The sequence below is a fragment of the Protobothrops mucrosquamatus genome, unplaced genomic scaffold, assembly GCF_001527695.2.
Source record: "Protobothrops mucrosquamatus isolate PMUCROS unplaced genomic scaffold, P.Mucros_1.0 scaffold110, whole genome shotgun sequence".
NCBI lineage: Eukaryota > Metazoa > Chordata > Lepidosauria > Squamata > Viperidae > Protobothrops > Protobothrops mucrosquamatus.
This window is the reverse complement of record NW_015386482.1, coordinates 589,244-602,386: the sequence shown is the minus strand read 5'-3', so window position 1 is coordinate 602,386 and position 13,143 is coordinate 589,244. Positions and strand designations below refer to the sequence as shown.

Here is a 13,143-nt window from a genome sequence, read left to right as displayed (position 1 = left end):
GGATCATTCAAATGAACAATTTTTATCAATATGGAGAAGATGGATTGTTTATATTCAAAATAAGCATAGATTGGTGGAATATAGGTTAGGTTTTTAGATAAAAAAATTTTCCTTTTCTATATATATATATATATTTCACCTATTATGTAGAATTATACTTTGTGGAGTTAGGGATATTAATATAAGGTTACTTTTAGATAATATTTTATTCACTTGGTCACGAATACAAATGTGTAAATCATGTTTTTCTGTATTCATTGCAACTTGAAAAGAGGAACAGATGAATATATCTTTATATATTCCTGTCTTCTAATAAGATCCTTGAAATAAGGAATGTTCCCTAGGAAAGTGGAGTCACTTGTACTTTGCCATTGGGTGAAAAGCCAGACACTTTTGTCACGGTTAGGGAGGACATCAACTTACATGATCAAGGCTCCATTTTAGAGGTGTAGGCTCATGACATCTCACATTCAGCATACCACCATGATGGCTTCTTTCCAAGGAGAATTAAGGAGTGAAACCTGTTCTTAATTTATTAATACTTGTAGATCTGCTGGGAGCTCAAGGAAGAGGACTGAGCTTATTTTATCATCACAACAGCTCACTGAAATTATGGCTCACTTACAGTGAGTACAGATGGGAATCTGAGCCTTTCTGGTCTCATTCCTTTATTTAGGCTCATTTTATGTTAAATAAACACTAGAATGTTTCATCCAACTCTGGTGCTTGCCTCTTTATTGTGACCACAAAGTATAGTGGAAATGACTTGTCATCACTTTCCCTTGCAGATGGCAAGGATTTCCACTCCACTCCAGACTTACTTCCAAGAAGCTGCGTTAAATAATTTGTTCTCACTTGTTAGTTTACATCTGTTCAGTGTTTAGGAATGCTTCCTAGTTAAAATCCCTGATGGGTCTGGCTGAAAATGTAAATCAATCCATGAAACGGTGGGGTGGGTAATAAGAGACAAATGCAGGAATCAATCCTGCTACAGGAAGGGATAATGAATTGGCATAACATTAACTTTGTAGCTTGCTGGAAAGCAAAATAAGCAGCATGGCAGTAAGTAATCCTCATAATGAGAATCTTATTAGCCTGTCAATAGCATCCAAATAATGCTGGCTTCCCAGAGACCACAGAAGGCTCCGGTGGAAATTTGTGGGATGACTTTGTTTCTTTTCCTACAAGCCTGTCTAGGTTCGATTCTTCAGGTTTCCTGCTTTGAAATGAACTTGCTCCCTTTATATATACCGCCACATCTGTAGGACTATGGTTCTGAATGTTCAGGTAATAAAGTATCACAAGCTAAAGCAATAATGGTCAGGTCTCATTTGGCCCCACCCATAACTTCTCTGTGCAACAATTCGGGAAACCCACTTGCAATATTTTGGAATTTTGTCCTGAAGTAATTTCTGTGATACTACTTCCACTGTTGCTTAGCATTCTTTTCTTTTTTTAAAAAATAAGACTACTTAGTAATATTCCTCTATCTATATCTATCTGTATCTATTCCTACATCTCTGTGTAGAGATGATGGCCAATCTCCCAGCCCCTTTGATTTTCTCTCCATTCCAGGTTGGGATGTCTATCGTCTCAAGCAGTGGTTTTCTGATGATTCCCGAGTGCTAAAAGGCAAGCGCTGGGGGAGGGGATTAGGACTAGGGATTAGCGCAAGGGATTAGGACTAGGAGGCAGTGGGACTCTCTCCAAGGAAGGCTGCACCCTCACACAAACGTGGGGCTAAAGCCCCTAGTTCTCAAGACGGTTTGCTTCCGAGTAAACGCGGTCCGCCCACCCAGGTTGGGAAGAGACGCTCCACAGGAATAAGCCATTCTTTCTACGGCTGCCCTTACAAGTTCCCTAGAACGGAGATCCTCTGCCTGCTATCGGTCCGTCGGAGTGACTTCCGATCCAATTGGAATAGATTAGTGCCAGTCGCGCTGCTGCCCTCTTTCCCCTCCTCCCCGCTGTCAGGGCTCACCCTTGCACACGCACACATTTCCGCCTGTTACTCCAATGGCTTCTGCCGAGATTTGTCAACGGTGCGGAGGGAGTACAGGCGACCCTTTTTCTAGCTGTTGGAAAATCCCCGAGAGAAACAGGGAGGGGGAAGACCTTTCGCTCGGCAGAGGCATTGGCCGCTCACTTCCTATTCCACCGCCAGGCAAGCGAGGAGAAAATCCCCGGCGGTGGTTCTCCGATAGGCTCCTCTCGTCTGCTGTTGTTGTTTTCCAGCCCACGCGCGCCAGTGTAGTTCCCTTACACTCGCCCTGTTAGCACCGAGGCAGCCACTCGGGCGCGCACACACCGCCGGATTCCGCTGGAAGTGCAGCGTGGTTGGTGAATTGCTGGTGTATTTCATCCGTCGCGTTTGGCTCGGGAGCAGCAGCTCCTCCCCTCGGCGGTGCTATCCTCTTACTTGATCAAATCCTCGAACGTGAACAGTTTCACTGAAAAGCACGTTTTTTTAAAAAAAAAAGAAAAAGAAAAGAAAGAAAGAAAAAGAAAAGAAAGAAAAAGGAAAGAGAAAAATCCAGCAACAGTGAAAAGAACAGAATCCAACTACCGGACTTTTTGTTTTTGTTCTGTTTTCCTTTTTCCTTTTTCTTTTTTTAAAAAATCCCAAATTCCCCCCCCCCAAAGAAATCCTTACCCCTCCATCTCAGAGGCTGAGAAAAAGGTGGAAGAAGCAAACCTTGGCTGCAAAATAATAATAGTCTGCTGGCCGCTGCGCTCCCTCACTTCCTCCCGCTTAGAAAGGACCCCCACCCCCACCCCTCCCATCATACATACCCAACTCTCTGCAAGGCATGGAGAGAGGGGCTGGCTGGTCCTCCGGCTGCTACGTCGCTTGGATCGCCTCGGCATGGCTTTTATTTGGCGTTGGGTCGTTTGCCGGGGCTAAGATAACTTGCAGATCTTGTTTCCACTCGTCTTTATCGCCCACCTCTTTTCGGGTTAAGCTGCCGCAGCTGCCGTCGCCGCTGGAGGTTCCTCGGGGAGTGAAACTCGGGCCAAGCGGCGGCGAAGATGGGGAAGCCCTCCAGAAGAATCCCCATGGAGGATGGGGTGCAGCGGCCGAGGAAGAAAAAGGAGAGGCGGCGGAGGAGGAAGGCGAACCGCCGGGAGTGCCCCGAAAGGATCGCGATCCGGCGGGGGCGCAAGGCTCCGCACCCGCGGCGCCCGAGGAAGCAACCGGCGGACCCCCGAAGGAAACCGAGAGGGCGCGCCGGAGCCCCGATCTCGGCGGCTCCGACCGACTGGGGACTACTAGGGCCAAGGGCAGGGGAAGCTCCCGGGCTTCCGTCTGGCCAGAGATGCAACAGATGCCCGGAGGAGTGTCTGTCGGTGAAACGCCGGACGGCAGCCCCAGAGCACGGAGGAGTAGCGAGGACTGGGAGCCCTTCGGCCCGGACCGACGCGGGGCAGAAGGAGGGGGCTGGGACGCCTCCTGGCCAGACGGCCAGAGAGCCCGAACTCCGGGCAGAGGCTCCAAAGAGGAAGGGCGGCTGGGCAAAGTGCGCGGGGGCGGAGGCGAAGAGTTGAAACTGTCCAGCACGACCTTTGCCCTGAACGGAGACTCGGCCCACAACCAGGCGATGGTGCACTGGTCCGGCTACAACAGCAGTGTAAGTCCACGAGCCGGCCCGGGGGCGGGGGGCGGGAGGAGCGAGCGGGGGGGGGGTCTCCTCTGTAAATCCAGCAGACCTTCACCGGTGGCTTCTCGGTTCCTCCCCGGTGCAAAAGTTTCTGGCTGCGTCGGACGCCGTGCTGGTTGGCGAGAGAAGCTCGCGCGAGTGTCTCAATATTTGGCAAAGGGGCCACCACGGAGCACTTGCTTTATCTATCAGCACCACGGAGAGGGAAGTCGTGGCTCTTTTTATCCGTGCTTAGTAAGGATGACTGGGGGCCGCTGGAGGAAAGTTAGATCAGGCGGTGCGTTTTAGCAGTGTTGTTTTTTTCCCCTCTCTTTGCTTTTTGTTTTAAACTACTATTGCTTTCGGAAGAGAATTGTGCTTGCTGCTTGACTTACAACGCAGTCACACCGTTGGTTTCTCTGTCTTATTTCCCCCCCGTTTGTAATGACGCGGGAAGGGGGGGGGGCTTCAGTGGCACTGCGCTGGAAAATGAGTAATGAGGAGTGGGAGCCAGAGAGAAGGATGGTGGCCTTCACTGTTGTTCAGAACCTGGCATTTGATTTATTAAGAATTGATACACCCCCTTTCTCCTTTCCATATAAGGAATGAAGCAAACACTATGGAAGGTTGCTTTCAAACTAATTGGTGGGAATCAACTTTTCTGCAAAAAAATACATTCCTACATTTATAAATGCATAAACGTATACAAATCCCACTGATGATTCTAGTAATTATTCATATATATAATCAAACATACATATATTGTACAGTATATTGAGTAGAATATCTCTAAAATTTCCTATAGATTATGCATTAAGAATCTTTCTCTGTTTTTCTTCTCATAAACTCAGTTTTATCAAAAGGTGGCGCCCTTGAAATCTGATTTGAGTAGCTGTGCTGGAGGATAGAGCAATATTACATGCCGTGCATTTGCTGGATAGAGCAATGAAAGGGACATTATTATCTTAGAAACACAACTAGCTTGAGTTTGGGTGTTTAATCCTTATAGGATAACCATATGAAGAATGTTCAATTTTCTCTTAACTTATGTAAAAATGTTGTGGTCAGTTCTGCTATAAAATTTTGGCAGTGGATAGAATTTTGTTAGACTTGGACACAACCTGTTGGAGACAATGTGCTCATTATTTTGTTGTTGCATCTACTGTAATCAGCTGTAGAACAAATGTGGATTTGAAAATTCTATATCCACCTATAGATCCATATTCCCTATTGCCGGATTGCTAATTGGTCATTTGTGGTCCCAAGTTTGAGTCTGTATTTCTATGTGATCAAAAACAACAACACTTTTTCTGGTGTCTACTTATTTTCAGAAAATGCTATCTTTAGCTTAACATTATTTTTTTTTTAGCAAATGGAGAGTTGGATGTATGCTCTTCCACAGGGCCCTGTTATAGATGCCATTTTTTCTAAATATAAAAGCAATATTGTGTCTTGAAAAAGTGTCATGTCTACGTTTAGCAGTATGTTGATATTTAACAATTTTCAGTAATATATATTATAAAACCTGCAGTCCCTTTTTTCATGCTTTAAGGGTGTGGTGGTTTGTGTCTGCCAAAATAGCTGATCAGTCATATGGATGTGTTGTATGAATTCTGAATTCCTATTGTAAGACTTCAGAATACTTCCAATACTTTTGGAAAGGAAACTTTTAATTTTTTTTTCACAGATACATTTTAAAACATGCATTAAATAATATCATCCTCAGTATAAAGTTAAGTGCTTCTCAGTGGTTGTAGTTGGATTGTATGGTATAGGAAACCAAAATGAAGCAATGTAGTTCAGTACATTGTAGTAGCATTCTGATCTTTTTTGATATTTGAAGTGGAAATATCTGATAGCAACGAAGCTGCATTTCATAGATGAAATGGGTTATTTTGGTGTTTGCATGAAGGAAAAAACAAGTGAGCCATTAATAAATACATTATAACCATCTATATAATAAATAAATTATATCCATCTATGGTTTCAATAAGGAGAGGCTGAGAATTTGGGTATTTTTTTCTCTTACTCCTGGGAGAAAGCATAACATCATGTTTAGGATTGATTGGCTATATTTTTTGAGAAGCTAGGCTGCATTTCCCAGTAGAAGTCAAATGCTCAGTTTGACTGAAAAAGGCAAAGTTATCAGGAGGAGAAAGAAAGAAAGAAATACTCTCTGATGAAGCCTGGCTCCTTTTTCTTGTCTGCTGCAGCCTTTCCCCTCTCCCCTGTTTGAGAAGTGGGAGGAGGTCAGCCAATTGGTTTAAAGAAGCATCGCAAAATGGTGATTTAGCTTAGATTAGATCGCAAAACCATTGTATACTTTACCACAAGATTTTATTACCGTCTGCAGTTGGGAACGTATTTCCTGAACTCTTTGAAGATGCAAAGCATCAGGAGGATGGAATACAAAGATGTGTCTCTTCACACTACTGGTTATGTCATGCTGTCTGGAGCAGCCCAATTTTCACTATTGAATATACTGATGTGATACACACTATGGGCAGTAGCATGTACCCAAACCTTCTTTCTGTTTCTAAAAGTTTGACTCATTAGTGCTTGGCTTTTGGCAGTCTTCTCTCTGGAACAAAGATACTGTGTCTGTGTGTGTCTGTTTGTGTCTGCGTTTGTGCATTAGAAATGTTAATAAAAAGTACGTCTGTATGAAATTTAGAAAGTAGGGTCAACAAATTCGTAAGATTTTAAAAAGCAGATAAGAGACAATGAAAAATAGATTTATTTGTTAGACAATTTATTTTGGAAACAAATTAGAAGACATTTACAAATTAACCTGGGAATGTGCAAGAGGACAAATGATACTGTTTATGAATATATAAATAATTTGTATCAGGAAGATAGCTCTAGTTAAATCAATTAATTCACTGGCATCCCACTTTCTTTGTCTATACATTCATCTGCAATAGCATGGGACAATGGAATTGAAATCTGACTTGCTTCCATTTCTCACCTATGAAATGTTGGCAATATGAATATACAATCCGCAAAAAAATCTTGTGTGGGATGTATCCATGCATCCCATCTAAATGATATGCACTTCTGTACAGAAGAATCTGCAGATTGACTCACCCAGTTTTGTATTGGATTTTTAACTCCCATAATTCCCAGCCAGTCTTTGATCAAATTGGAATTATAGAAGTTGGTCCATCATATCTGGAAAGCTATAAAAAAGTAGGGTGGGTCAGTCTGTAGGTGTATATATTTGTGTGTGTGTGTGTGTATACATGCTATCTTCTAAAACATTAATATCACTAAGATATTGCTTTTTTGCTATTTAAGCAGAACATTAGTATAAAGGGATTTTCATTTACTATTTTTGTATCCCTCTCCTTATTTCAAGTTTGTTTTTTGCTTTCTTCTTCTTTTGGACTAGCCTCTCTTGTTTCAATTTTGTCCTTAAGAGTTGCTCGCATTGTAAAGCCTTTCCATCTCCTTTCAGTGGCATTCTTATATTCTTTTATCAAATCTGTACCAACTCTACAACAAGTACCTGGGCTCATCTAGCTATCTATAAACTGACCAGTCCTACTGTTCAGATCCAAGTTATCATCGTGTTCAATCCCATCTAATAATCTATAGCTGGGTTTTGTGTGATTTCTTGTGACCACAGACATTAAACTGCAACTCCCAGTTGATGGTAGTCTAGTCTCCTGCTTCCGCTGCATCCTGTTCCTGGGTCCTTCCTTTGAGACAGAACAGGTGCTACACTCTGATTTCTTACTAGCTTATGAATCTCTGGTTCGGTATTATTAAAAAACAATGATGTGGAATGCAAGTCAATACAAAATCAGCATAATGTGATTTGCTTGAAGCAGGACAAAGAGAATGTTATGGAAAGAGGTTCTTAATTTTAAATTAGGAAAGGGAAAAATAAGATGTTGTCATGTGAACCCAGAACATTGAGTTGAATAAATATTAGGGTAATTAATTACAATGTGTTGTGTAACCTGTGCCCTTAGCTTTTCTAAGGTTTTGAAATCAGATATCTGTCTATACTTTGCTGACTGAAGGAAGAAAGAGAGGGCTTTGGACATGCTCATCCATTTTTGGTTTATTCATTCATTTATAAAATTTATACGCTCCTCATCTTGCAGTGCAGGCCCTACACTTTGCTTATTTAGGTTATTCCATTGTGCAACCCCATGAATTCCCCTGATGAAATATGGCTTATGACTAGATTAGGACTGGGCAGAGAGGAAAACAAAGTTTTGTTAGAAGTTGCATGGCATCAGAAGGCAGGACAAGAAGCAATGGATGGAAACTAATCAAGGAGAGAAGCAACTTAAAACTAAGGAGAAATTTCCTGACAGTGAACACAATAAACCAATGGAACTGCTTCCCTTCAGAAATTGTGGCTGCTCCATCACTGGAAGTTTTTAAAAGGAGACTGGACAGCCATTTGTCTGAAATGGTATAGGGTCTCCTGCTTGAGCAGAGGGTTTGACTGGAAGACCTCCAAGTTTATCTGTTATTATTCTGTTATTAATATAAAAATTGAGAAAGCAAGATGCAATTAAAATCAGAGTGTGGTAAGAAATTCAGTGTATAAATTATATCAAAGAGGCAAATGGAAGATCCTTCTCAAGGTAGTGTTTGGGGTTCATTACTTGTTTGAGTGATTAAGTTGGGATGTGCAAATCTTCTTTGGGTCAAAATGGCTGAGACCGTTTAAACGTTTGTTTTGAATTAATATCCAAATATCCAGTATTAATATTTGAGTCAATGTTAAAAAAAATTACATCAGTGCATTTAATATGATTTTCTCCCATTTATAAAACCATTGTGGCAACTTTTGGAGTAGCTCTGAGACTCCTCTCACATAAAAATGGAAGTGAGGAAGGAGATAATGCATAGAGAAGGTCAAATGAAAACAAAACTAACAATAAGATGAGCCCAAATGGAAGTTTTAAATGGAACATATCTGTGTCTACATTCTGATAATATTGATGCTGCCATTTGAAAGATAGTGGGCATATATTTAATTTGTTGGTTGACAAAGCATCATGTCACATTTCAAAGTCACTTATGAGAGCATTCTCAAAACTGGGAGTACTATAAAATACCATATAAATAAAGCAAGGCAATAAAATGTATAAAATCATTAAACATCAGGGGAAGTGTGGGCAAAAAAATACAATTTAAACACCTGGTCCACATACAAAGTATGTTACAAAATACAAAGAGTCATACCCTGACGTAGAGAGGAGCAATAGTAGAAAATACTAATTTTTGCTCCACAATAGCCTGGGTCAGTAGTAGATACTGTAGATCTATTGGTCCTGTAAAGGAGGAGGCAGTAACCTGATCCTGAGTGGTTTACAATTTTGTACATTAATAAAATAGGAATAATTCAATAATAATTTCTTAAAATTATATGGTACCTCATGGAAAAACAACTACTCACTTTGGGACCCACAGAACCAGCATATGGTGTGCTTGACACCATGATTCCTCATTCTTTTTAGTGATAACATCAGACATACCATATGTAGAACACATTATTATAACTCAACCATTTGTTTATCAATGCATGTATTGCCATGGCAATTTTTTTCTGCCCATGAAGGAGAGGAGATAAAATTGTTTTCTGTGATATATATGAATAAATGAAATAACTTTGCATTAGGGTTTTGATATTATGTTCTACCTGTTGATGCTACACATAAACTTTGTTTCAAAAAGGAAATGTGAGTGGAATAGAGGAATTGAAGCCATCCAGTAGAATTGGGACTGGGACTTTATGCACTCTACAATTTTACATGTTGCAAAGCTGTAAGTGGGAAAGCAATGATATATATTTCCAGACTTGGTAGGCAGGGATATTACAGAAAAATATATTTTTTAAAAGGATCCTGAATTCCTGTACATTGAAACAGGTCTTTTATAGAATGCCAAGGTATTCATGAACAGGGAAGGGAGGCTGAAGCTTTAGCAGGCATAGATGTTTTCTTTGTCATCTTTTCACAGGAAGAGTTGCTAACTGGTCTACATTTCACTGTGGAATATGGTCACGCAAGTCATTGGAAGCAGCTGAGGACTATGAAACTATATATGCCACTATTTACATGTTCTACAAAGGAAGATATGATTGTTTAGAATTAGAGTTTGTCAAAAAAGATGGGGCCAACCTATTCTCCAAAGCACCTGAAGGCAGGACAATAAGCAATGGGTGGAAACTAATCAAAGAGAGAACCAACCTAGAACTAAGGAGAAATTTCCTGAGAGTTAGAACAATTAATCAATGGAAGGACTTGCTACTAGAAGTTGTGGGTGCTCCAACATTGGAGGTTTTAAAGAAGACATTGGACAACCAGCCATTTGTCTGAAATTTATCAAACCTTAATGTAGGCAGCTAGTCAATTCCTCCCTTTTATTTAATATTTTCTGTATGACATCATTTCCCAAGGAATAATTTAAATTTTTCTCTCATAGTACATTAGCACTGACTATTGTTTGCAATATTTTATCTCAAAGAAGATTCTCAGTCATCCCAGTAGAATGGTCTGAAAGTTGAGTCATGGCAACTGGACTTTTTTTTGTTGGTTTGAAATGTTTTACTGCTTATCCAAGTAGTTTCTTCATTCTGAGCAAATTGGTTAGGAGGACCTCATATATGTCCTCTAGGGAGGTTTCACACATACATACACATTATTTTTAATGATATGATGTTTGCTTAGAATATTTATGAGGTGATTTTAGAGTAAACCACATAACAGAGTTCTTTTGTGGATAAACATAAGCACTAAGTGAAATAAATTACTGTACATTATAATTTACCATTATATATGACCCACTCTATCCTATAAACTGTTAAGGTTCCACAATCTTGGCTTCTTATTGAAAGTCTACATGTACTTACTTACTTACTTACTTACTTACTTACTTACTTACTTACTTACTTACTTACTTACTTACTTACTTACTTACACTAATACTTACACTTATCTCCAGAATAAGACAAATTAGAACTGCTTACAAAAGATCCTTTGCTGGGTTCCAGAAAATGCAGCAATTTCTATTTTTGTGTGTTGTGTAAAAGGTTGAGTCCTCATGACTTTACCTCTCTGTGGTTAAGATTGTTTTTCTATTCTTTGTGCTAATTGCATACTGTAAGTATTATATATATACAATTATTCAGGAAAATAAGTAATTAATTATATACATGCATCTGGACGGCTTCTGAGAAACCCAAATAGTAATTAATTGTTCTTTGTTCATGTTTGTTTGATACTTTTTGCTCAGAGAACAGAAGCATATCTTGATTAAACAGAGGAAAATACAAAAGCTTTTACTGAATAAAATGATGAAGAAGCATACTCCTTTTTTCCTTGTTTTTCCCCCTGTAATAATTATTAAAAATGTGGATGGCCATGTTTGGATGAGATTGCTAAATTGCTAAAGTATAAATTGTCAATCAGATGCTGTTATATATAGCTCACTTCAGCAAATTGCAGGTTGGATGTCTTATGGGGCTATAATGTATGACAGGTGTTTTTTAATTAAGGCCCCTAACAATGCAGGATGTGGCAGAACACTGGATCCTGTGTGCTATCATTGCATGGATTCTGCTCACATTGCTTGCTTATCTGTTTAATTAACAATGGTTTGTTTATTAAGCTAAAGTGGCCAGATTTGCACTGCACAACATGCGAATGCAGCGATACCACACTGATTGGATTTATGCAAAATATTATACTATAATGTGGCTTGCTGATTTTGATTTAACAGAACAAATGAATATGGCTGCTTACGATTATTTCCATTCCTGATTAACAGGCTGGGAGTTCTGATAGCTGCAGCTTCAATACACCTAGAAGGCAGCAGGTATGAGAAGACTTATCTATAGGATTAATCTTGTCCTAGATTCCACATGTTTTTTTGTGTGTATATTATATAACCTAGTACTTTAGACAGAAAGTCTATTTTTGTTGAGAGTCCCAATAACTGCTCCCATTGTTTGCCCCACTGTTACTTGTCGGATGGAGATCCAATTAATTCTAAAGTGAGTTAGGACTTCCGCCTAATATTGCATAAACTTCAGTTGGGGAAGATAGTCAACCTCTAACAATCTGAGTCTTATTATAACAATAAACATAATCGGCCTTCTGAGATTCTCTATCAAATTTGCTGGCTTTAAAAGATAAGAATATAACAGTGCTTTGCTGGCTTGGGCCCAAGATCCATCTTTTCTCACAGAGGCCAACTACTGCAAGTGCACAAGGAAGTCCACCATCTTCATCAACGATTTGGACAAGGGGATAGATGGGGAACTCATCAAATTTGTGGATGACACCAAGCTGGCAGGAATAGCCAAGACTTCAGAAGACAGGCTTAAGATACAGGAGGACCTGGACAGACTTGAACACTGGACGCTATCTAACAAAATGAAATTCAATGGTGAAAAAAATAAGGTTCTACATTTAGGCAAGAAAAACCAAATGTACAGGTATAGTATAGGGGGTACCTTGCTCAATAGTAGTAACCAGTGCTTTTTTTCTAAAAAAAAAAAAAAAAGGTACCGGAACTCACACATGTCATACAACCCGCCTTGCCTACCCTACAAGGTTCCATCCAAAAAAGGTGCCGGAATTCCGTTCCGGGCATTCTATGAGAAAAAAAGCCCTGATAGTAACTGTGAGAAGGATCTCGGAGTCCTAGTGGACAATCACTTAAATGTGAGCCAGCAGTGTGTTGCAGCTGCCAAAAAACCCAACTCAGTGCTGGGCTGTATTAACAGAGGGATAGAATCAAGATCATGTGAAGTATTAATACTACTTTACACTGCCTTGGTAAGGCCACACTTGGAATACTGCATCCAGTTTTGGTCACCATGATGTAAGAAAGATGCTGAGACTCTATAAAGAGTACAGAGAAGAGCAACAAATATGATTAGGGGACTGGAGGCTAAAACATATGAGGAATGGTTACTGGAATTGGGTATGTCTAGTTTAACGAAGAGAAGGTCGAGGGGGGACATGATAGCAGTGTTCCAATACCTCAGGAACTGCCACAAAGTAGAGGGAGTCAAGCTATTCTCCAAAGCGCCTGAGGGCAGGACAAGAAGCAACAGATGGAAACTAATCAAGGAGAGAAGCAACCTAGAACTAAGGAGAAACTTCCTGACAGTTAGAACAATCAACCAATGGAACAACCTGCCTCCAGAAGCAGTGAATGCTCCAACACTGGAAGTTTTTAAGAAGAGACTGGACAGCCATCTGTCCAAAATGGTGTAGGGTTTCCTGCCTGAGCAGGGGGTTGGACTCGATGACCTCCAAGGTCCCTTCCAACTATTATTATTATGGATCATCGCACAGTCAGCCAGATGTTCAGACTGGATTTGGCATTTTGTCTACCTATCGAGTCCTTACCCAGGACCTGGGATAGGCAGATGTGGATGTTTGATGGTATTACAGATATCGTCGCAGGATGGAAGCAGTTCCTAGTAAGGCCGCCTTTTGCAATTGACTAATAGTGAATTTGTCAATGC

At 40.4% G+C, this 13,143-nt stretch overlaps 1 protein-coding gene across 1 annotated transcript in view; it reads left to right on the top strand.

The window, feature by feature from the left end:
- Window positions 1-2,810: 2,810 nt before the first annotated feature.
- Window positions 2,811-13,143, top strand: part of SORCS3 (sortilin related VPS10 domain containing receptor 3) — a 476,983-nt gene continuing 466,650 nt past the window's right edge. Inside the window, exon 1 of the mRNA XM_015812775.1 lies at window positions 2,811-3,629. Within this exon, the coding sequence (XP_015668261.1) occupies window positions 2,811-3,629 (819 nt within the window). The remainder of the gene's footprint in view (window positions 3,630-13,143) is intronic.